This window comes from Lithobates pipiens, unplaced genomic scaffold (genome assembly GCF_037356315.1).
Source record: "Lithobates pipiens isolate NorthernLeopardFrog02 unplaced genomic scaffold, aLitPip1_a1.2 Scaffold_19, whole genome shotgun sequence".
NCBI lineage: Eukaryota > Metazoa > Chordata > Amphibia > Anura > Ranidae > Lithobates > Lithobates pipiens.
In genome coordinates this window covers 103,890,828-103,912,696 of record NW_027507764.1, presented here as the reverse complement: position 1 = coordinate 103,912,696, position 21,869 = coordinate 103,890,828, and the positions used below count along the sequence as shown (strand labels likewise).

The window sequence follows — 21,869 nt, the reverse complement described above, 5'->3', positions numbered from 1 at the left end:
GCCTCGGATTTCCCAGAACTCCCTGGGAGTGGAAGAGTCGAGCTGCGCTGCTTTTATGGACTGGCTTACTGTAAAGTAAACACTGGCTGTCTCTACAATGTGTTCTCCATATCTAGTGTCAGAATATTTCATGATTTAAAAAGATGCAGCCGACACATTGTATCAAAGGCGCAGTCATTTCCATTTTTGGAATTTTATGGGGCATTAGCACCTATTAGAATATTTGGTTTCCTCGGCTTCTGCTTTATATGGCATGCTGCTCTTAAAGAATATAGTTTGTATTAAACTTAACTATAAGTTTAGATTGTAGATTGTATTAAACTTAACTATATATTCTCCATATACATGAGCATGTACATAATAAACAATTCCACCTAAATGGACGTTTTCCTTTGAAGCTGAGCTCCAGGGACAAAAACTCCCATTTAAATATTCTCCTCAACAACCTTATATAAATCCACTTTGTGTGCACCAAATGCCTTTGTAAACCCAGATATTACCTTCTAAAAGTAGCAGTGACATCCTCACTGTGCTATATATATAGCTCATTTGAGAGGTGGACATCTACCTGCACAACATGGAAGAGATCAAAGGGGTTTGGCGCACTTTTTTTTTTTTTTTTTTTTTTTTAAAGAATTTAACTAGCAAGTCCAAACCAGGAAAAAAGCTGGCCATCCGGTGTACTCTACTGGTTACTCTTTATTGCCTCCAGGACATGAATACAGTGTAAAAATCTAACACGTTTCGGCTATACAGCCTTCCTCTTCGCATACTATGATCTAGAAAAGACATTACTTATATTCTAAAGCCCCCCAACCACAAATAATTGTGGAGATGGGGCTATAAACAATTAATATACAAATGATTACACATGGTGGGAACGAACAGAGTAATGCAAACATGTATACATATACATTTAACAAGCAAGGCCTAAACTAAGGACATTTTAGAAACATATAATAAATGTCACTATAAAAATATAAACAGCCTAACTTAAAAGTGGACAGTGTCAATCAGTAGAGCAGTGGACAGTGAAGGAAGGGTAGTGGACAGTGCGTGGACAGTGTCAGTAGGGCAGTGAATGTCGCCAGTAGGGCAGTGGCCAGTGTCAGTAGGGCAGTGGATGTCGTCAGTAGGGCAGTGGATGTCGTCAGTAGGGCAGTGGACAATGTCAGTAGAGCAGAGGATGGTGTCAGTAAAGCAGTAGTCGTGTCAGTAGGGCAGTGGACAGTGTCAGTCAATAGAGCAGTCAGTGTCAGTAGAGCAGATTTTGATGTTAGTAGGGCAGCGGATGGTGTCAGTAGAGAAGTGGATGATGCCAGTAGGGCAGTGGATGATGTCAGTAGAGTAGATGAAGTTAGTAGGAGCAGATGACAGCAGGTGACAGATGACTGCAGCACATTGGTATGATTTGAGTAAACTGTTCAGCCAAGCTACTGTTGTCACTGCTTTAAGTTTATATACAGAATACCACAGCATAGTGGTGTTCAATAAGAAAAATGTTTGCTATACATCACACATTCTTCTGCATTTTGTAGCTGTAAATTGCGTTAATATTCCTGTGAATGTAAATTTTGGATTGTCAAATGTTTTTGTGATCCTTTTTCCTCAACTACCTCTTTTTCAACTTTCTGATATGGAAGAGAAGGGCATCAAATTTTACAAATACTTTTTATTAAAAACATTACTTTTTTTTTTAAACAGCCAAAGTCAAGCTTGCATCATTCAACAGTTATTGGGCTATTCCTGACATCATCATGCCCATAGACCTGCTCTGGCCGTGAGGACGTCAGGAACAATCCACCGCTGGATCGCGGGGGAGCTTTGCCAGTGGAGCCGAGGATCGTGAGAGTATACCAGCTTTCTCCTCTTCCCTGGACAAAATGAGCAGTTGACCCGTGCAGTGTGGGCACAGACCCACTGCATGGGAAACCTTTTTTTTTATTGGCTGGAGTTGGGCTTTAGGCGCTTTGTTTATATCAGTGGCAGAAGCATGCTGCGGCTGCTAATATGTTTTGTGGAGAGAGCAGTGCCTATGCTTTGTAATGACAAATCACACTTTTACTCCCCCCCCCCCCCCACAACATTGCAATATCATAAAATGGAATTTCTCTTTTGTGCACCTTCTAGTGTAGGGAGTCACAACATGTTGTGCTAAAAAAAAAGTAGCGCATATCCTACTTTTTGTCAGCATGTACTACTACAGTGTGAACTGAACTCACAGGACTCGGGGCAAATTGCCTTGTCTATACATGGAGACTGCATTCATCAATGTATATTGTGTAAATTAACCCTAAATGCAGAACTGCAGTCAAAAACAAGGTAAAAAAAATAGCCCATTAAAAGAAAAAATAAACTGCTTTTGCTGCATATTGCAGTTTGAATTCAGAGATGTCCACCGCAATACTTATTTATGCCACTAGATGGCCTCTGATAGCTGTGATAGTCTGATGGCTAACATTATTCAACCCAACTCCTCTATGCCCAGGTCATCCTGAACCTGTCCCAGCCTGTTACTGGACAGTCCAATGTGTACACATATATGCTAATACTTGCACTAATGCCACAGGTGACCTGCAAAAAGAGGGTTCAAAAGTTTAGTAAGTTTCCAGCCTTAAAAGGGTTAAACTTCAATAACCCCAGAACCTTGCTGCTCTCACAACCAGCGGGTACTGGAAACTGCAAGCACACATGCTCTGGTGAAAAACCCTTTTATTTTTATAATACAAAACTGGATAAAAAATGCACTCACAAGTAAAGATAAATCAGATTCATCTTGCTCGTGAGTGCATTTTTAACTTTTTTTATATTACAAAAATAAAGGGTATTGCACCAGAACCTGTGTGCTCTTCTCTTCCATTTGTTACTGGGCATTGAAGCAGAAGCAGAACAGTGATAGGCTCATCCATTTTGTTTTCTCCTTTTATCATCATGCTTCTTGTCAGGATGTGAACTTATTGGCTCCTTGTACTGCTTCCTACTGTTGTACTCCAGGTCTGCTGAAAAGAGCCTGCAAGATGCTTTTAGAAAAGTACACTGCATTAATGTTTATAGAGCTGCATTCATTGGTGTCTTTTATATCTGCATAAAGCCCAGCATTAGGTAAAAATCATCTCTGGAAATTATTTTATTCCTCAACAGTTTACAAACAAAAGCTTTTTACTGTTGGCACATGCCTTTCCCTTTAATACAGCAAGGATTTTTACACTGTTTCAATACTCATATGATGAACACTTGCCACAATAATTTATGTTCAAATTATGCAGTGTTCTGACCTTCGAGAAAACTTAAACAAATAAAACAAGGCATTAAAAAAATCCATACACATCCAACTGGTGTCCCTGATTCCGATGATGGAATGTTGGCAACCCTAAAGCGAGTCCACATGACTCCGATTGTTCCATGCAGTGCTGTGGGACACATCACAGAAACACATGCAGCCGGAATCAATTGACAGCTGCGTGTCTCCAGAAAAAGTAATTTTTACTATTTTTTCCCCAAGTAAGTTCAACCTCCCATCAGCGTCCAACTATAGGAATCTGAGGATAAATGCTTTTAAACAATCAATATGGTCTGACCAAAAATTCTTCCCCTCTGCCTAAACATTTCAGTAATTTGAAGTGAACAATGTCAAACATTCCTGCCAGCCGTGATAAGCCAAAAGAGACACTTGTGCCAAGTCAAACAGTTGGGCTTTGGAGATGAAGTGCACACCCTGAGAATGTCCAGTGCTTGCACACTCACACACACTTTGTAGTTATCATTTGGTATGTAAAGATTTTAATGGATAGTACGTATGCTGGACTGTTACTTAAAGCCAAACTCTAGCCTTACTTTCAGTCTTGTACAGTTGTCCAGGCTCAAAAGAGAAATATGGACAAAGCTTTTCTGGCCATACTTGTCTTGTGGGTCACAGGAGTGCATTTACTTTTGCTCAACTGTGACCCAGAGTCAGCTTATAGTGGATTAAAGCTCGCTGTCACCCGCTCCCATTCCCTTCACCAGCCTGGCACTCCAGTGAGCATTGGAGGGGCAGAGCAGAGAGCAGTGACTGACAGTCACTGCTCTCTGCTCAGAGAGAATAAAGAACCAAGTGATCAGTGGTCATATGACTGCTGGGGGACAGCAGTGGCATTAAGCTGATTCTGCAGCACAGAGGTGTGTGTATATTTTTATAACCCCAAACTTATCCTTATTTCTGATTTCACTGCACACAGAGTTTTCCACAATGTGTACTAAAAGCTGCAGAAAGTTCGATAGAGTCTGCCTCATTACATGGCTGGAGGACATCCAGCATCATCTAGCTCCCGCACCTCTGATTTATTGGATTTTTAGTTCTTTCAATCATGAAGGCTCATTATCACATATAGTCTTCATCCAGGGTGGTCTGCGTGCAAACTCAGCCTGCCTAGGAACGCCTCACCCTCCAGACTGATATGCACCCATAAAGACATGTTGGTATTTGCTTAAAAGAGAAGTTCACGGTTAGGGCTAGGTGGATGCAGCATTGATCTGATGCTGCATCTGTCTCCCACCTCCTCTGTAGTGAGAACTGAGTGAACAAACACCGCTGATTGCTCAGTTCTCCCCTCTGAGCAGAGAGCTGAGACTGTCAGTCAGTGGCTCTCTGCTCTGCCCCTCCAGAACTCACTAGATCGCTGGGCTGTGGAGGGGGGGGCTGACTTTAGCTTTCGGTGGATTGCTGAGATGCCGATCCAGGCTTCTGGGTGGATACTGACCATATGGTCAGGATCTTTTCAGAGCCTGGACCAGCTCTGTGACATCAGCGGACTTCCACCTGCTGTAAGCTGCAAACGGATCACAGGAGTGCAACGAACTGTACTCCTGTGATCCATAGGAGAAGTATGGCCAAAAAAGCTTTAGCCATACAAACGCGTCATAATATAGTCCAACATGTACCTACCTGCTTGTCTCTGTATTATTATTATCTCTTATATTTGAACATATACATCCATGTTTATATGTACCCATTTCTACTTTTTACTATCATGACATATGTATTGTTCATTGTGTCAATTCTTAACCTGAATATGGAATAAAAGATGTAGAATTTTATGCAATGTCATAGTAACCTTTTTCACTTAGCGCAATTCTAAAATGTCCCACGGGGACAGTTGTCCACTTGCTATCTAATTGTACCGATGTCAATCTATGGATTGACTTCAGTACAACCACCCTGCCTAAAGACGGATTGAAATTTGTCTGGTTCCTGCTAAGCTGGTCATATTTTGATTAGTCTATAGCCAATTTAAGTAAATGAATACTCTATTTGTCCTGGTAATCTGAGAAAATTATAGGAAATGCAAAATTTTTGAGTTATCACCAGAACAAGAGTTGATGGCAATCTTCCAATAGGAAAATTTGTTCTGGTGACAATTGTCAAAGAGGAGATTACCCTCACTATGAAGAGATGTTTTCTCATTCTTTTTGGATTTCCAGGAGGAAAAGTGAAGGGGAACGCACCCAAAAGGGCACAGACAACGAAAAATAAACTGTTTTTGATTTCCTGACTCTACTGAAAAAATCCAGAGATGAATCAAAAAAAGCTAACTGTAGTATCAGAAAACTTGGCAGGTAAAGAAGGATTTGGATCCCATTAAAATGGTAATGGTGCATGCAGCAGTTAAATTCTGACCACATTCGAAAATGTTTGATTGCTACATTGCATTCAGTCAGTGGCGTAACTAGAACCTTCAGGGCCCCGATGCAAGAAACCATGAAGGGCCCCCCTGAACCCAAGCTAGGGCCCTTCCCTCCGAGTCCGGCGGTGGAACTCCAGGGCGTGGTCACAGGTATGACCTTTGTGAGCCCTGTAGTTCCACCATTGGCATCAGTATTTTTTTTTTATTAGTTTTTTTTTATTTTTAGGTGCCTCATTGGGGGACTGTCCCTAGGCAGGATGGGGTCCCCGTCCCCAGAAGAGATGAGGTCATTTTCTCCAGGGCAGATGAAGTTACTGCCCCCAGGTGAGAAGGTGTCCCTGTCCCCAGGGGAGATGGGGGTCCCTGTCCCCACGTGAGAAGGGGCCCCTGTCCCCAGGGGTAGATGGAGGGGGTATGTAATGGTGTGTGGGGGATGGGGTCCTCTCACTCACCATGACCAAGCTGTCGGCCACGCACTCATCCATGTTGGCCTGGGCTCCATCCAGTGTGCTGGACGGGTGATCAGCATATCTCCCAGAAAGACCTTTCATCCTCTGTGTATGACGGGGGAGGAGGGGGGCTGGCAGACAAGCCTGCAGTGTCCTCCGGGGCTGCACTGCATCTGGGTGCTTAAAGTTTGTTTACCCGGGAGAAGTATGCAGTGCAGTGTGGACTGGACTCGGGGGGGTACTCTGGCTGGGGAGAACAGACATCGGACTGAGCGGCAATGCATGGAGCAGGAGAGGGGTACTCTGAGGAGCCGGCCGAGGACACAGGTCATGCGGGGAATGCACAACTAAAGAGCAGCCAGTGCGATAGTCGGTGCTCTGCTAGTCACCCTCCACCCACCCATGTGCATGGTGCACTGGTACCCCTAGCTGCCTATGCTGCTGCCGGCCATATGTAGAGGGGGCTGCATGGCCCCCCGTCAGCACAGGGCCCAGTTGCGGTCGGGCTTGCTGCACCCCCTATAATTACGCCCCTGCATTTAGTGGCTCAATACTATTTCTAATGAACCTATTCAATCTGAAAAGAATTGTGAGCAAGTCAACAATCGCTACTTCTTGCAAGAAGTCAGGTAAAATATATTTCTTCTTTGCTAAAAGATGCAGAAGACCAGTAATTTGTGGAGTGCAGTACCACGTTCCTCTGAAGCCATTTAAAAGCTGCCAATATCCTGGCAAACTTCACAGGCTTTTGTAGAAGTAGCTCCAGGGAAAAGAGATGAACCACAGGTGAGGTCAGCACAGACAGTACTGAAGTAGTGAATGTTGAGCTGTGAACAGACTGCAAAGATCAGTTTAATGGGAGGAAGGAATGAAAACAGACTGTGAGGTATAGCAATATAAAGCTGGTTGACTGCTGGAGATCCTGCGTGCCGCCTTTTTCCACAAATGCAGATCTCTAATATTAAATCCCTATAATTTAATCAAAACATATATAGTTTTGTAGAATATAAAGGAAGGGCCAATGGGAGTTTAAACTGCAGGTAAATAAAGCAAGCAGAATAATCGACGAATATTAGAACTTAGTGAGCCATGAGCCATTGTCTGGGGATGTATTCTAACAGACTTCATGAATCAACTACCTACACTAATACAGTATGGCAGCTAACACTGCAATCTGACTCAAACCATCTCCCTGAGCTTCGGATGTGACAGCCACCTTCTCATAGGTTCAGAACCTCATCAAAAACACTGCAGTCCATGGAGCCCATGTCAGAGGACAATTCCAAACTGCAGTTTTTAGCACCAAGCTCCCTTTAGTACCTGCTAGTTGTCACTAATACTTTTGCAGAATAATTTCATTCTTGTGACAGCTGTCAGGAACTAGTAAGAACACATGTACTAAAATGATGGTATAGAATTGTCTTCTTCAGCAGGATCCATGGCACCTGCTTTTTGGATACCAAACCCTGCCATGCACCGCCATGAGTAAGGATGGCACGTGATACATTTGAAAACAATTAAATAAGCAGTTAACCTATACAATACAGCTGCTAAACAATACAGTTTTAAAGGATTCTATCACCTTTCAGAACATGTTATATGTTCCACCCATTCGGACGACATTCGGCCAGTTCAATTAAAAACGACCAACATTTGGCCCATGTGTATGGCAGCCGGTCAGACAGAAAGCCAGCCGAAACTGTCAGACCAGCTGCCATACAAATGGGCCGAATATTTCTGTCAGACGAGCATGCTGAAAAACCAATCTTCAAATGGGGACACTAGTTCCGGTGACCTGGGTGTCCCCAAGGAATTCCCTTAATTTGAAGGGATTCCCTCTCACTTCCTGTTTGGCTATGGGACAGGAAGTGAAGGGAAATCTCCACAAAGAGACAGAAGGTGAAAAAAAAAAAAATCTGACAGGGATTATAACCTTCCCTTGCTCTATCCAAGGTGAAAAAAAAAAAAAGTTTTGCCTATAGTTCACTTTAAAGTAAACCTGTGCTTTGTCCATACGGGAAAAAAACAACCAGTTCACAATAATGGCAGCTGCAGAAATAGCTTATATTTCTTTCCACCCTTCATGCCACATCCATATAAGTTCCATGCCCCAAAGACTCTCTCTCAAGCATAGCTTTAATGGCATTAGGTGCCTGAATGGTCAATCACCAAGCTATGTAGAGATACAAGGTATTTTTCTTTGCACCAGGTGGTTGAACAGAATGGCAGAGTCAAGAAGACAAGATATGTAGTGGATAAGGCCACCATTAAAGTTGCCCTATCCTCCTTCACCTTACTTTAAAATAAGTAGACCTCTTGTTTTGACCTGCATAGGCAGAGCACATGTTCTCTTTAAATCTCAACTCCGGTCATATATAGGCATCATTTAATGTGCTTTATTTATTAAAAGTAATTACGTTTATTTATAGAAAAACAGTTGGTTTTATTCATTATGAATGATTTCAACTTTTTTTGTGATTCTCTATGACAGGACACAGGTTGCGATAGGGAAGGCTAGCATGTTTTATTGTATTGCCTGACACAGTCAGTCTTACACTAGAAACACGCCTACAGGAGGTGATACCAGAAAAATGACCTTATGTGCTGATGCTCCTTCACTGTCCAATCACCATACCGGTGCCGGGAGGCCACACCACTGTATCACCTTCCTGATGGTGCAGTGCCACAAGGTGTGTACAAATATAAAAGTGGCTGAAGAAAATCACAACATTTTTAGAAGGTAAAACAGTTGTTCAGCCGGACCCTCCATCCTCTTCTACGCATCGCTGGATCAAAACGGAATTGTGTGTTTACACCCGGCTTCCTCTTGGTCTGACCCCATAAAATAAATTGGAAGGGGATCCATTCCTCTCCATTCGGCTGGATCAGATTGCAGGGCAGTCAGGTGTAAATGGTTAGCCAGTATATTTACATCTGGATGCCCGTGGAGCGGGCTGTGTCCGTGTCCACTCTGCATAAGCGGAGCAGACACTGACCTGTCACCCGGCCGCTCAGCTCAGCAGGGCATCAGTGGGTGTAAGACCCGATCCAGCCCGTCTATATTTCTGTGCCCTGGGCATAAAAGCCAGTATTAAGCCTGACAAAATAAAAATAAAACATACATTCAGTTTTTGTCATATTACATCGATGCCCGTAGTTCCTTGATTTATAAAATAATGCTAGGAATTCGATTCACTTACCAACCTAAAGCGATGCTGTTGCCAGTCTATTTATTTCAAAAGCAATCTTCCTATAAGGTTATCTATACGGCAGAGACAGCCACTGTGTGCCCCTATCTTGGATGTGATGTCAGCAGCCCCAGCAAACTCACTCAAGCAACACTCTATAGTATTACTCTTTGTTCATCCCCCCAGCTGGTAAACAAAATATGTGAAGGGAAGGGGTGGAAGAGCTGGGCCAGCACAGACAGTCTTTAGACACTCCCAGAAAAGGAGAGTGCTATGACATTCAAAGAGGGAAGGAGCTAGGGAATTGACACTTTCTGGACTGTGGATTCCCTAGCAAGTTCAGAGGCGCATTCCAAGTCAATTAAAAAATCTTTAACTTGCATTTTAGGTTGGTGACAGGGTCTCTTTAACTCACAGAAGCTAAATATTTCTGTTCCCTTCCAATGTGATAAAGTGGCCCTCCCTGCTCGGTTGACCTCCTCTAGTTCCACCTTTTTGTTTTAGGGGTTTTTGGCCTTTTGTGTCCATGGTTGGCACAGATGTGCCCATATTAAGTGAACGCTCATGGTTAGGGCTGAAACAAATAATCGATTAATCGTCAACTAATCGATTATGAAACGAATCGATTATGAAATTAATGGATTACTATTATCATTATCGATTAATCGGCCAGCCAATTAGTTGGCCTGCATACAAAATGCAATATTTGTTTACATATCAGGAAATATAGTGCAGCACACATACAGCTCAGTACACCGTCCATACATGTCAGTAAGTGCCTGAGAACATGCGAGTGTGTGAGGAGCAATACCCCATGGGATATGTAGTCCTGGGCAGGAAGCGAGTGGTTCTAAAGGCAGAAGTTTTCTTTACCTTGCTATTGGGGTACTCTATACTGCACTCAACACACAGCAAAAAGCAGTGTAGAAACAGATCAAAAACTGCATAGGTGTGTACCGAGACTTATGCTGGCCACATGGATCAATTTTCAGAAGAGAATATTCATATGAAAAATCTTTATACATTCGCTGAATGAAAGAATGTTGTCTGAAATATGCACTTGCTTTTAACATTCTATTTTAAAATGAATGCAATTTCTGAACGAAAACCACATACTCTGTCTGAAAAATCCTTTCACCAAGCAGTTTTCTATTATTTCTAAATTGTCCTGTCACTGTGGTTGAAAACGAACGTTGATTTGACCCCATTATCGATTCGAAAATCAAACGAACGTTCTTAAAAATCTTTTTTTTTTCTGAAGGAAGACATTGTTTTTGTATGGCCAGCATATAATATATTAAAGTTTTGTTTGAAAATCTGAAAAACAGTCTTTAACTTTTTTTTTTTTTTTTAGAGAAAGATCCGAGTCTGATGATATTTACCAGATTCAGCCTCTAATAGGTTTATCTCCTATGCCTATTCATTCATTGCCTCTAATATATACAGTATATATCTCCTCTAATAGTATATACACAGTATATCTCTCCTCTAATAGTATATACAGTATATCTCTCCTCTAATAGTATACACAGTATCTCTCCTCTAACAGTACATACAATATATCTCTCCTCTAACAGTACATACATTATATCTCTCCTGTAACAGTATATACAGTATATCTCTCCTCTAATAGTATATACAGTATATCTCTCCTCTAATAGTATATACAGTGTATTTCCTCTATTCGTATATACATATCTCCTCTAACAGTATATACAGTATATCTCCTCTAATAGTATTCACAGTATATCTCTTCTGTCGGTTATTCCCAGAGTGGATTTGAGATTTTGCTCTCTAACCATATAGTTGGTTATTTATATTTACCACTGCATAGAGATATTTAAGAATAAATTGCCTTTTTTTAAACTTTACATATTAACTAAATTATACACCACACTTTTTTTTTTTTTAACCACTTCAATACAGGGCACTTTCACCCCCTTCCTTCCCAGCCCAATTTTCAGCTTTCAGCGCTCTAGCGCTTTCAGTGACAATTGCGCGGTCATGCTACACTGTACCCAAATGAAATTGTTATCATTTTGTTCGCACAAATAGAGCTTTATTTTGGTGTTATTTATTCACGACTCCGTTTTTTTTTTTTTGCGATATAAGCACAAAAAAAGCGGAAATTTGGGAAAAAAACAATATTTTCTTTTTTCTATTTGAAAAGAAATCCAATAAAATCAAATTTTGTCATAAATTTAAGCCAAAATGTATTCTGCTACATGTTTTTGGTAAAAAAAATTCCGTTAAGTGTATAATAATTGGTTTGTGTGATCACGGACATATGTACGCAAATGATCATGTACATATGTGTGCAGGTGATCACGTACATATGTGTGCAGATAATCATTGGGACGTGTGATTTTAGTGGGACATATGTGGGGGACATGTTTTTATTATTAGGGACATGTGTTTTTATTATTTGGGGACATGTATGTTTTGGGGACATGTGTGTTTTGGGGACATATGTGGGGACTGTGTTTTCACTGTGTGGTGTGTTATGTGTTTACACTACACTGATGATCAGTGAGTAAAAAGCTGTGAAAAGCAGCCCATACTCACTGATCATCAGCCGGCTGCAGCGTTCTGCTCTCCTCTTCTCAGCGGTGACTTCCGTGTGAGGAGAGGAGAGCCGATTGCCTAGCAACCGGCTGTTTGTTTACATCACATGACGGCCGTGATTGGACACGGCCGTCATGTGATCAGGAGGGCCAATCACAGAGCCCTCCTGCCGATCTGAGATGTGCCGTGTCCGGGTGACACGAGCACATCGGGATCGCGCCGCTGCGCGCGCGCGATCCCGCTGCTCCTGAATGACGTTCCTGAACGTCCTATCAGGAGCAGGCGGCTCCCACCCGGCCGTATATATACATTGGCCGGGTGGGAAGTGGTTAAGGTTATTAACTGATTAATCAAAACAATTGGCCAACTAATTGATTATGAAAATAATCGTTAGTTGCAGCCCAGGATAAGTTTACAGCCAAACACTTCAGATTTGCCAGGTTGGTAGAAAACATCCCTGAAATCATTATATTGGTGAAACTAACAGAATGGAAGAAGAAATGGAAGGAAATCTCGGGGTTAATAAACAGCATCTAGCACATACGTCAGCAGCGAGTCCCTGGTGTTACTCCTGGTAACACGATGCGATTACTAAGCAAGACTATTTATAGCCCAAGTCTCTCCTCTTCATTGCAGTGATGATCAGTTCTGCTTCACGTCAAGGACATCACTCTGCACACAGGTAAAATAGAACTGCAAGCATCCAGTCCTAAAATAACAACCGGCTATGAATAAACACAATGGGAAGTGCTTCCATGACAAGATGCTGACCTGGTATTTTACATAACGTCACATTCAGAATGAAGGCATTCAGAATTCGCAGTTCTGCGTCACAGAAGGGCTTTGCATTGATTGCAAACCGACAATCAAAAAGAATGATCTAGTTCAATAAAGTGATGCAAAAGCAAGAAATTATTGGACAATGCGACGCCTGGTAAATCGTAAAAAGGCCATGACACCCTAAACAGACATTTTACACTGGTTGTCTGAATTACCTGCAACAAGGAGACATGGTCCCAACCTCCATCAGGCGATCTGTCTATTGCAATGTAAAATGCAACGACTGAGACCACTTTTAATGGGTGTGACAGTTAGGGCAGTGGTCATCAACTCTGTCCTCAGGGCCCACTAACAGGCCAGGTTTTATGTATTGCCTTGGGGAGATGCAGACTAGAATACTGCAATCACTGAGCAGCAAATGATATCACCTGTGATGTATTTCAGTTATCTTGCAAACCTGGCCTGTTAGTGGGCCCTGAGGACAGGGTTGATGACCACTGAGTTAGAGGACATGGAAACTCAAAAAAATAAAAATATCTGCCTGAAGCTGCAAAAGACCACCCATAAATGGATCAAATCTTGGCTGGTTCAGCAGGAACCAGCCTAGATGCGAACTGTGTGTTGGCAGGCTGATCAACTAGAGTACAAGTCAGCCTTCAGGATTCAGTTGCGATTATTGCTGTCAGCTGCTATAGCCTAGCCGCTAGCAATAATCACAGTATTCTTCCGGCGGGGATGTCTTCCCCGACCCGCTGCCCGGGAGCAGAAAATTGCTTAGTAGGAGGGATTCCCCTGGAAACACTATTTGCGTTGATGGTGAAATCATGCAAATTTCTTTCCTGTAACCTATGGTTGCAGGAAAGAAATTTGCACAGTCTATGGCCTGCCTAAAGCCTGGTACACACTAGTTGTCTTTTTTTTTCGTTCAACCCAACAGGCTGAATGAACAAAAACTGAAGAGAACAGGAGGAGCTGCTGTACCAACTATCCAATATTAGTACAGTCATCTCCCCTGCTGTGCTATTGTGTTCTGACAGGGGGACTGCCTAGGAGAGTTTGCAAAACGTAAGAGTGTGTGTGAGGCCTAAAATATCAGCTCCAGGTGAAGAGACCCTTTATTAATATGACACAAGGTGCACAGTAAGGAGAAACATGCTTCCTACTGGGCCTAATCACATCTCTGTGTTTGATATATGCTAATACACAGGTTTGCCATTGTTCTAAATGGTACTAATTTACATCTGCGTATGCGTAGACATGGGGTGTCCATTTTTTTGATGCAAGCGGTTAGCATTATAGGGCCTGTTAATAGTAATGGCGGTACAACAAATTGCATGATTGTTAATGACACACATAAAAATGCATGATCAGAGCACAGATTGGTGTGACCCTAGCCTATATGGTTTTAACATGAATATTCAGATTAGACAGGTAAAAAATTTACTGCACTGGGATTAATGGTCTGTGATGATCTGAATGGAGAAAGGGATTACTGTATCATTGCCAATATTGCAGATTGTACTGGATTACAGCAATCCCCAAGCCATACTGAATGGAAGACTCAAACATATTAAACTGACAAACTATGATCTCTGCCTGAAGTACAGGTTTCTGCCCACTGGTATGTATACTCCATCTGACGGGCTACAGTAAATTCATTCAGATATGTCTTAGGGGGACATGCTTTAATAGTCCAAACCAGTGATGCCCACGCTGGCAGCAGGTTGCACCTCTGTAGATCGATCCCGGGTGTCTTCCTGGCCTGTTACTGCAGCCCAGATGCATGAGATTTCTAAAAAGGTTTGGAAAAGTACTAATGCTAGATATAAATTGATCTGGGTGGTTGGCATAATTCTGTTTTTTGTAACTCATAGGTCTTCAGTTGCTATTTGAGCTGTGCTGGGCTACTGGTGGGTTCCCACACCTCAAGGGTCTATTCACACCAACTGTGGTGTATTAAACGTATATGCGTTGGTTCTTGTATAATCGCGCATTTCGCATAAAGCAGACCCTCAGTCACTTTTTTTTTTACCTTCCCATCTATTAAATCTTCTGCCCTTGTTGTTTTAACTTTGGATAGTAGAACTTTTTTTTCTGTCAGTAAATACCTTATACAGCCCGCTTTGTTTCTTGTCTAGTAAAAAGTCTAGGCTTATGACATCATGCACAGTTCTCGCTCTCACTCTAGTGAGAGCTTGCCAGGAAGGGAGCGGGGGGGGGTGAGTCATAAGAGAGCCAATGAGAGCTGCAGGGCTGCAGAGCTGGAGGTGTGCCTCTGTGTAAATCCAGGAAGTGGAACAGGCAGCAGCTTCAGTTACCCACAGTTAAAATGGCTCCAGCCAGACTTAGTGGAGGGAGATTTCTGCAGCATATTTGGCAGGTACGGAATCACAGTATATATAAAATAATATAAAAAGTGGTTGGATGGAAGCTTCAGAATGGCAAAGATGTTTTTATTACAAATTAAGTGAGCAGACTGGAGTTCCTCTTTAAGCAGCCCATGCATTTGAATGGGATGCTCAATGTATCATAGACCAAAAATCGGGGATGCTGTTTTTTCTGTAGCACACTGCATATCATCATTGTGAAGAAGTGTTGGGGGACCATTCAGAATGAATAGCACCACATTACGCCAATGCACATTACCATGGCTTCATGGTGGAAAGAAAGCCCATAAGAGATTCTGGGTTAAATCCAAGACAAACCTACCTTCAATTTATTCATTATTATGATTATATATCCCAAGATAGAAGTTCTGTTAGACTGGTGTTAGAGACCACAGAGAGGCCTTGGCATGGAAATTTGGCACTCAATTTGCATTAATTAATTACTGAGGCTTTTGTTGAATACATTTGCAAACTGTTAAAGCAGTTTAGACCGTCTAAGTATATATGTATACAGTATTTCACAAAAGGGAGTACACCCCTCACATTTTTGTAAATATTTTATTATATCTTTTCATGGGACTGAGGAAATTACACTTTGCTACAATTTCCCTCCCCTGTGTCATGCGACTCGTTATTGTTACAAGGTCTCAGGTGTGAATGGGGGCAGGTGTGTTAAATTTGGTAAATTTATCACTCTCACTCTCTCATACTGGTCACTGGAAGTTCAACATGGCACCTCATGGCAAAGAAGCCTCTTAGGATCTGAAAAAAAATTGTTGCTCAACATAAAGATAGCATAGGCTATAAGAAGATTGCCAAGACCCTGAAACTGAGCTACAGTACAGTGGCCAAGACCATACAGCGGTTTAACAGGACAGTTTCCACGCAGAACAAGCCTCACCATGGTTGGCCAAAGAAGTTGAGTGCACATGCTCAGCGTCATATGCAAAGGTTGTCTTTGGGAAATAGACATATAAGTGCTACCAGCATTGATGTAGTAGGTTGAAGGGGTGGGGGGTCAGTTTGTGTTCAGACCATATGCCACAGACTGCATCAAATTGGTCTGCATGGCTGTTGTGCCAGAAGGAAGCCTCTTCTAAAGATGATGCACAAGAAAGCCCACAAACAGTTTGCTGAAGACAAGCAGACTAAGGACATGGATTACTGGAACCATGTCCTGTGGTCCGATGAGACCAAGATAAACTTATTTGGTTCAGATGTTGTCAAGCGTGAGTGGCAGCAACCAGGTGAGTATTACAGACAAGCGTGACTTGCCTACAGTCAAGTATGGTGGTAGGAATGTCATGGTCTGGGGCTACATGAGTGCTGCCGGCACTGGGGAGCTACAGTTCATTGAGGAAATCATGAATGCCAACATGTACTGTGACATACTAAAGCAGAGCATGATCTCCTCCCTTCGGTGACTGGGCCGCAGGGCACTATTCCAACATAATGACCCCAAACACACCTCCAAGATGACCACTGCCTTGCTAAACAAGCTGAGGGTAAAAGTGATGGACTGGCCAAGCATGTCTCCAGACCTAAACCCTATTGAGCATCTGTGGGGCATCCTTAAATGGAAGGTGGAAGAGCGCAAGGTCTCTAACATCCACCAGCTCCGTGATGTGGTCCTGGGGGAGTGGAAGGGGACTCCAGTGGAACCTGTGAAGCTCTGATGCACGCCATGCCCAAGAGGGTTAAGGCATTGCTGGAAAATAATGGGGGCCACACAAAATATTGACACTTTGAGCCCAATTTGGACATTTTCAATTAGGGGTGTACTCACTTTTGTTACCAGCGATTTAGACTTTAATGGCTGTGCGTTGAGTTATTTTGAGAGGACAGCAAATTTATGTGTGGGGTGTACTCACTTTTGTGAGATACAGTATTTCTATTGATTTGTCTCTGGGCATTATGAGCCAGCCTTCTGGGCATCATGTCTGACTTGCTTTAAGGCCTTTTGGAGGTAGGTTACCAGGTCTTTCATCAACCCACAACCCCCCCCCCACACCCCCAATTGTTCAGCTTTTGATTGGTATGTAGATTGTGATAACACATGGTCATAGCCTATTTGTACACATACTGGGGCTAATTTAGATAGGGGCCAATTACCTACCAGCAAGTCTTTGGAGAGTGGGAGAAAACTGGAGCACCCAGAGAAAAGCCATAGAAACACAGGGAGAATATGCAAACTTTATGTAGATTGTGTCCAGGCAAGATTTAATTCAAGGACCACAGTGCCTAAAGGCATAACCACCAAACCACTGTGTTAATCTTAGACCTTGACCAGCAATCATTTTACTTATGCTAAGTAGAAATTACTAGCCTGATTGATATTTTTATTTTGCTGAAATGAGTAACGCAAGGATAGGGAGCCAGTCAGTCCACTGCAAAAGCCAGCAGGCACTTTTTCAATGCCAATAAACATGGGCATCAAGAAAAAGCCAAAGCAAGTTGGCTGCCAGCTTTTCTTTTTTAGGCATATTTTCATGTGCCACAACTGCTTAAAAAAATACTTTTAAATTGCATTAGAATTCAAGTGACAATATACCCAAATCCACATTGTTCAGAGTATGCAAAGTGATCAAATCACATAGTAGAACAATTTAACAGGTGATCAAACAGAGAACCTTAAACATTGTCCCCTGTTTTGTACATCCATATGGTGGTCAAAGGGTACTATCTAAAAGAAACGGGGTATGATCAAACCTCCCTCAGATACTTTACTTTGAGATATATCAACATCAACCATTAGCAGTTAAAGTTTGGGTTGAGTTACACCACACATATCTACCCATATCTTCTAGTATTGAGGAAAACACCCATGCTCTTATATTACTATCAAGGGCATGTTTACCATTAAAAATACACTTAAATATGATGTACACAATGGAAATTTTTAAGTTGTTTTTACATCACAAGTGTGGAGTACAGAGATTGGCAAGAGGTTTACTTTTTAAAAATTCTAAGAAGTTTGGCAATTCTAAGAACAAGCCTATACATACCACCCAACGGTAAGCCCACTACTCAAATATTCACTGAAAACACGTTTGCAAACCAAGAATCAACATATCAAAAAACATTTTTATACATTGGGGCAACTGCTATACAACATAGGGTTATACATGATGTTTGGAAGGAGACATACAAAATATCTAGCTCAGCATTAGAACCTAAAGGCAGGAAAATTACAGTTACTAAATCATTTTGAAACTGCTTTATACATAATTTTCTTTGACTCAGGCTTATGAATATTGGGTTTAGCCATAATTTATCCAGAACATGTATAAAAAAAGTCATCACAAACTGCATTCAGACTGAGTACTGCTCCCATTGATTCTCCTTTTAGTAGGAAGATGAGAAAAGTGTAGACAATGGGCATGTATTTAAAGGGTAAACTGAACCCTCTTTTGTTCCAATTCTCAGTCAGATTCAGGAGTCCAAACTCAGTGTAAGCTCTGTGTTGAAGCTTACACAGAGTTAGTGACTGTCCCCCTTCCCTCACATGGCAGCGTTTAAGCAACTCTGGCCCAAATATTGCAATCTTATAGGAAGCAGGGAAGGTCACATGCCCCCCCCCCCCCCCCCCGACCCAGCAGCGCCGGCTATTTACCAAGAGCTCTAATGCAATGAAAGGGGAGCATGCCAAAGGCAAGTACCAGCAGGTGATTAAAAAGTATAAGAAGTTTGGCAATTCTAAGAACAAGGCTCTTCACATACCACCCAACAGTGAGCCCACTACTCAAATATTCAATGAAAACCCAGATTGCAAACCAAAAATCAACATATCAAACACATTTTCATACATTGGGACAACCGCTACAGGGCTTGGGATTTATTTAATACATGTGGAAGGAGACATACAAAATATCTAGCTCAGCATCAGAACCTAAAAACAGGAAAATTACAGTTACTAATGCATTTTCAAACTTTACTTAATACACAGTTCTCTTTGACTCAGGCTTCCAAATATAAGGTTTAGTCATAATGGATCATGAACATCTGGCTGAATGTTCTCCCCATACCCGGCAGCACCGGATATTTACTAAGGGCTCTAATGTATGGCAAAGGCACGCATCAGCAGGTGAGGGGTTATACTTTAAAGAGAACCTATCATTTTGTCCTGAAAAGGCAAAACGGAAAAGTTCTTATAAGGACTGACAAAAAGAAATGGCAGCTGACAAGCATCGACTTTTTACTTAAGACAGTAGTTATTAGGCCTTGTTCACTTTAGCTTTAGCAAGCATAAAAAAGAGTGGTGTGTGCGGCAAGCTTTTAAAAAGCATTTGCAAAACCTTAGGCACATTTCAAGAAGCGTTCTGATGCTTTCAAAGAACCAGTTAGTTTCAGTATGGGGATGACACAGATCTTAACAAGAGTTCTGACATTTCAAAAAGACTGATAGCAAGCTTCAGCACTACTTGTGGAAAGCCTGCTGAAACCTACAGGACAGTCAACACTCCCAATTAAAATCTGTGTTTAACACCCACATGGTGGAACAATTTTTAAAGGCTTAACAAGTCCACATAATATTGACGAAAGCTTTACAAATACCTTGTGAAAGCTTGCAATGCACACACCTTTTATACAAGCTGAAGCCGTGTGAACAAGGCCTTAGGCTGGGCCAAACACTGTTATGCCGCGTACACATGACCGGACTTTCTGGCAGACTAGGGCTGACGGAATCAGTCCGGACAATCCGATCATGTGTGGGCTAATCCGATTGTTTTTCATTATAAAAATCTGATGGACCTAGAAATAGAACATGTTACAAATCTGTCCAACTGACTCAATTCCTATCGGAAAAAACGCTCGTCTGTATGCTGGTCCGATGGACCAAATACGACGCAAGGGAAGCTATTGGCTACTGGCTATTGAACTTCCTTTTTTAGTCCCGTCTTACGTCATCACTTCAAAATGAACAGACTTTTGAACAGACTTCGTACGCTCGTGTGTGGTCAAGTCCATTCATTCAGAAAGTCCGTCGGAACTCTGCTGAAAGTCCGCCGGGAAGACCATCAGACCTAGCCTGCCAGAAAGTCCGGTCATGTGTACGCGGCATTAGGTTTTTTCATTCAGCCAGAGGGGATGAATGAAAAAAAAAATGAAAAGATTCTTCCATCCACACAAACGAAGTGTATAGAAGAATCACCCCCACCCTTCATGACATTGTACTCAGATAGTGGCACCTGCCATTGTCAGAACACATGGATCAGCAGCTGCAGGTAATTGGCTGCAGCTGGTGATCAATGGAAATTTTTCCAGCATGTCCCTTCAGCATAAGTCAGTTAAACAGTGGAGGAGATCACACATTGATAGAAATTGGCCAGTCCTTGCTGGACCAAACATATCTTGATCGGTGTATGACTAGCTTTAGAGTGACCTGGGTGTCAGGGCTACTGGGAACAGATAAAAGTTACAAAAAGATGCCTGTGCCCACTTTTGATTCATGGTGCCATTTTTTATTATTATTTTTTTAAATTATTATTTTATACAACATTAACCCAATATGTCACTTTATCCTGTAGCCATTCTTACTTTCCATATTTCGGCTTACAGGAAAGCCATTTTATTGAGCTACAGACCTCAACAGGGGTATCATGATAAAGTTTTGTGTGAACAGTGAAAGCATTTCTATTGTAGTCAAGTCACCATGAATTGTGCTGTCTTGGCCAATCCACAGCATTGGTTATCTCCAATTCTTAAACAAAACTTTACCCCAGGTGAGTTGTGCTGTTAAGGACAATGGCTGCCCCACAGTCAGAAGTCAGTAGTGAAAATGAACGCAATACAGCACTGTAAAAATGGCAGTAATAAAAACTAAAAGCAGAATGGGTTTTGTGTTTATTTCTCCATTTCATTTTGCCACTTTGTCATTAAAATAACGGTGTGTGTAAATTTAGAATTTCACATATAATGCCGCATAGCATTAGTCGTAGCAGTCAGATCAATAGGTAATCAACAAGTGAAACGACATGCCAGTGACTGGTATTTCATGTCACAGTGATTAGACCGCGAACAGGCTTCTGGCTCACTTTTTAAGACTAATTTCTCTTTGTCACCATGAAGGGGCTTACTGATTGGTACACACCCCAGAGCACAACATTGCATGATTGCAGAAATAAATCACAGTGATTACACTGGCAAAGAGGACGTCGCAAACACACCACAAACACAATCAAAAAAGTTGAAAATATGTATGAATCCTTCTTACATAATGCTGCTGTTTTCCAAGACCTCCCATGCCATCTCATTGCTGAGGGACCCGAGATACATGGATGACCTGGAAAACAGTTATTGTGGAAGAGAAAGCTAGTAAAATTCAACTTCAAAAGGCAATACATTATTTAAATTCATTAAACTTGCCCTTTCAAATAAAAAACATAAAAAACTATAGAAAAATTAATACCAAAGAAAAATAATTGATATTACAATAATTTTTTTTCCACATACTAATTCAGTTTAGGCCAGTTTTGAGAATATCTGTTTTGAAAATAAAGTTCCTTGCCTTTTTGGAAAGTGCATTGAATGCTGGACCCATAACAGCTGGTCTACCTCGCTGTCCTTTGATTAGTGGATGTGTGTGAATGGGGCTAGGGGCTATGTGTGGAGAACACATTTTGTAAGGTAACATCATTCAATTTTCCATTTTGTTATCAATGACTAAACCTTCACCCACCCACTCGCTTTAATTTCCATTCTCCAATTCTCTAAAATATAATTAAAGGCATAACTTTGTTTTCCCCATTTTGGATAAAGTAAGGGAGGGTTATAACTCCTGACAGTTTCATTTTTGCCATCTGTGCCCCATTAGGAAGATTTCCCTTCACTTCCGGT

General features: G+C 41.7%; 1 protein-coding gene across 4 annotated transcripts in view; it reads right to left on the bottom strand.

Annotated features, from left to right (window-relative positions):
* Window positions 1-21,869, bottom strand: part of DIP2C (disco interacting protein 2 homolog C) — a 689,547-nt gene that overhangs the window by 404,881 nt on the left and 262,797 nt on the right. For 3 of the 4 annotated variants that reach the window (XM_077491128.1, XM_077491125.1, XM_077491127.1), the window contains exon 2: window positions 21,247-21,315. The exons of the other annotated variant lie outside the window; for it this stretch is intronic. In XM_077491128.1, coding sequence (XP_077347254.1) covers window positions 21,247-21,315 — 69 coding nt within the window. The remainder of the gene's footprint in view (window positions 1-21,246; window positions 21,316-21,869) is intronic. 4 annotated transcript variants of the gene reach the window in all.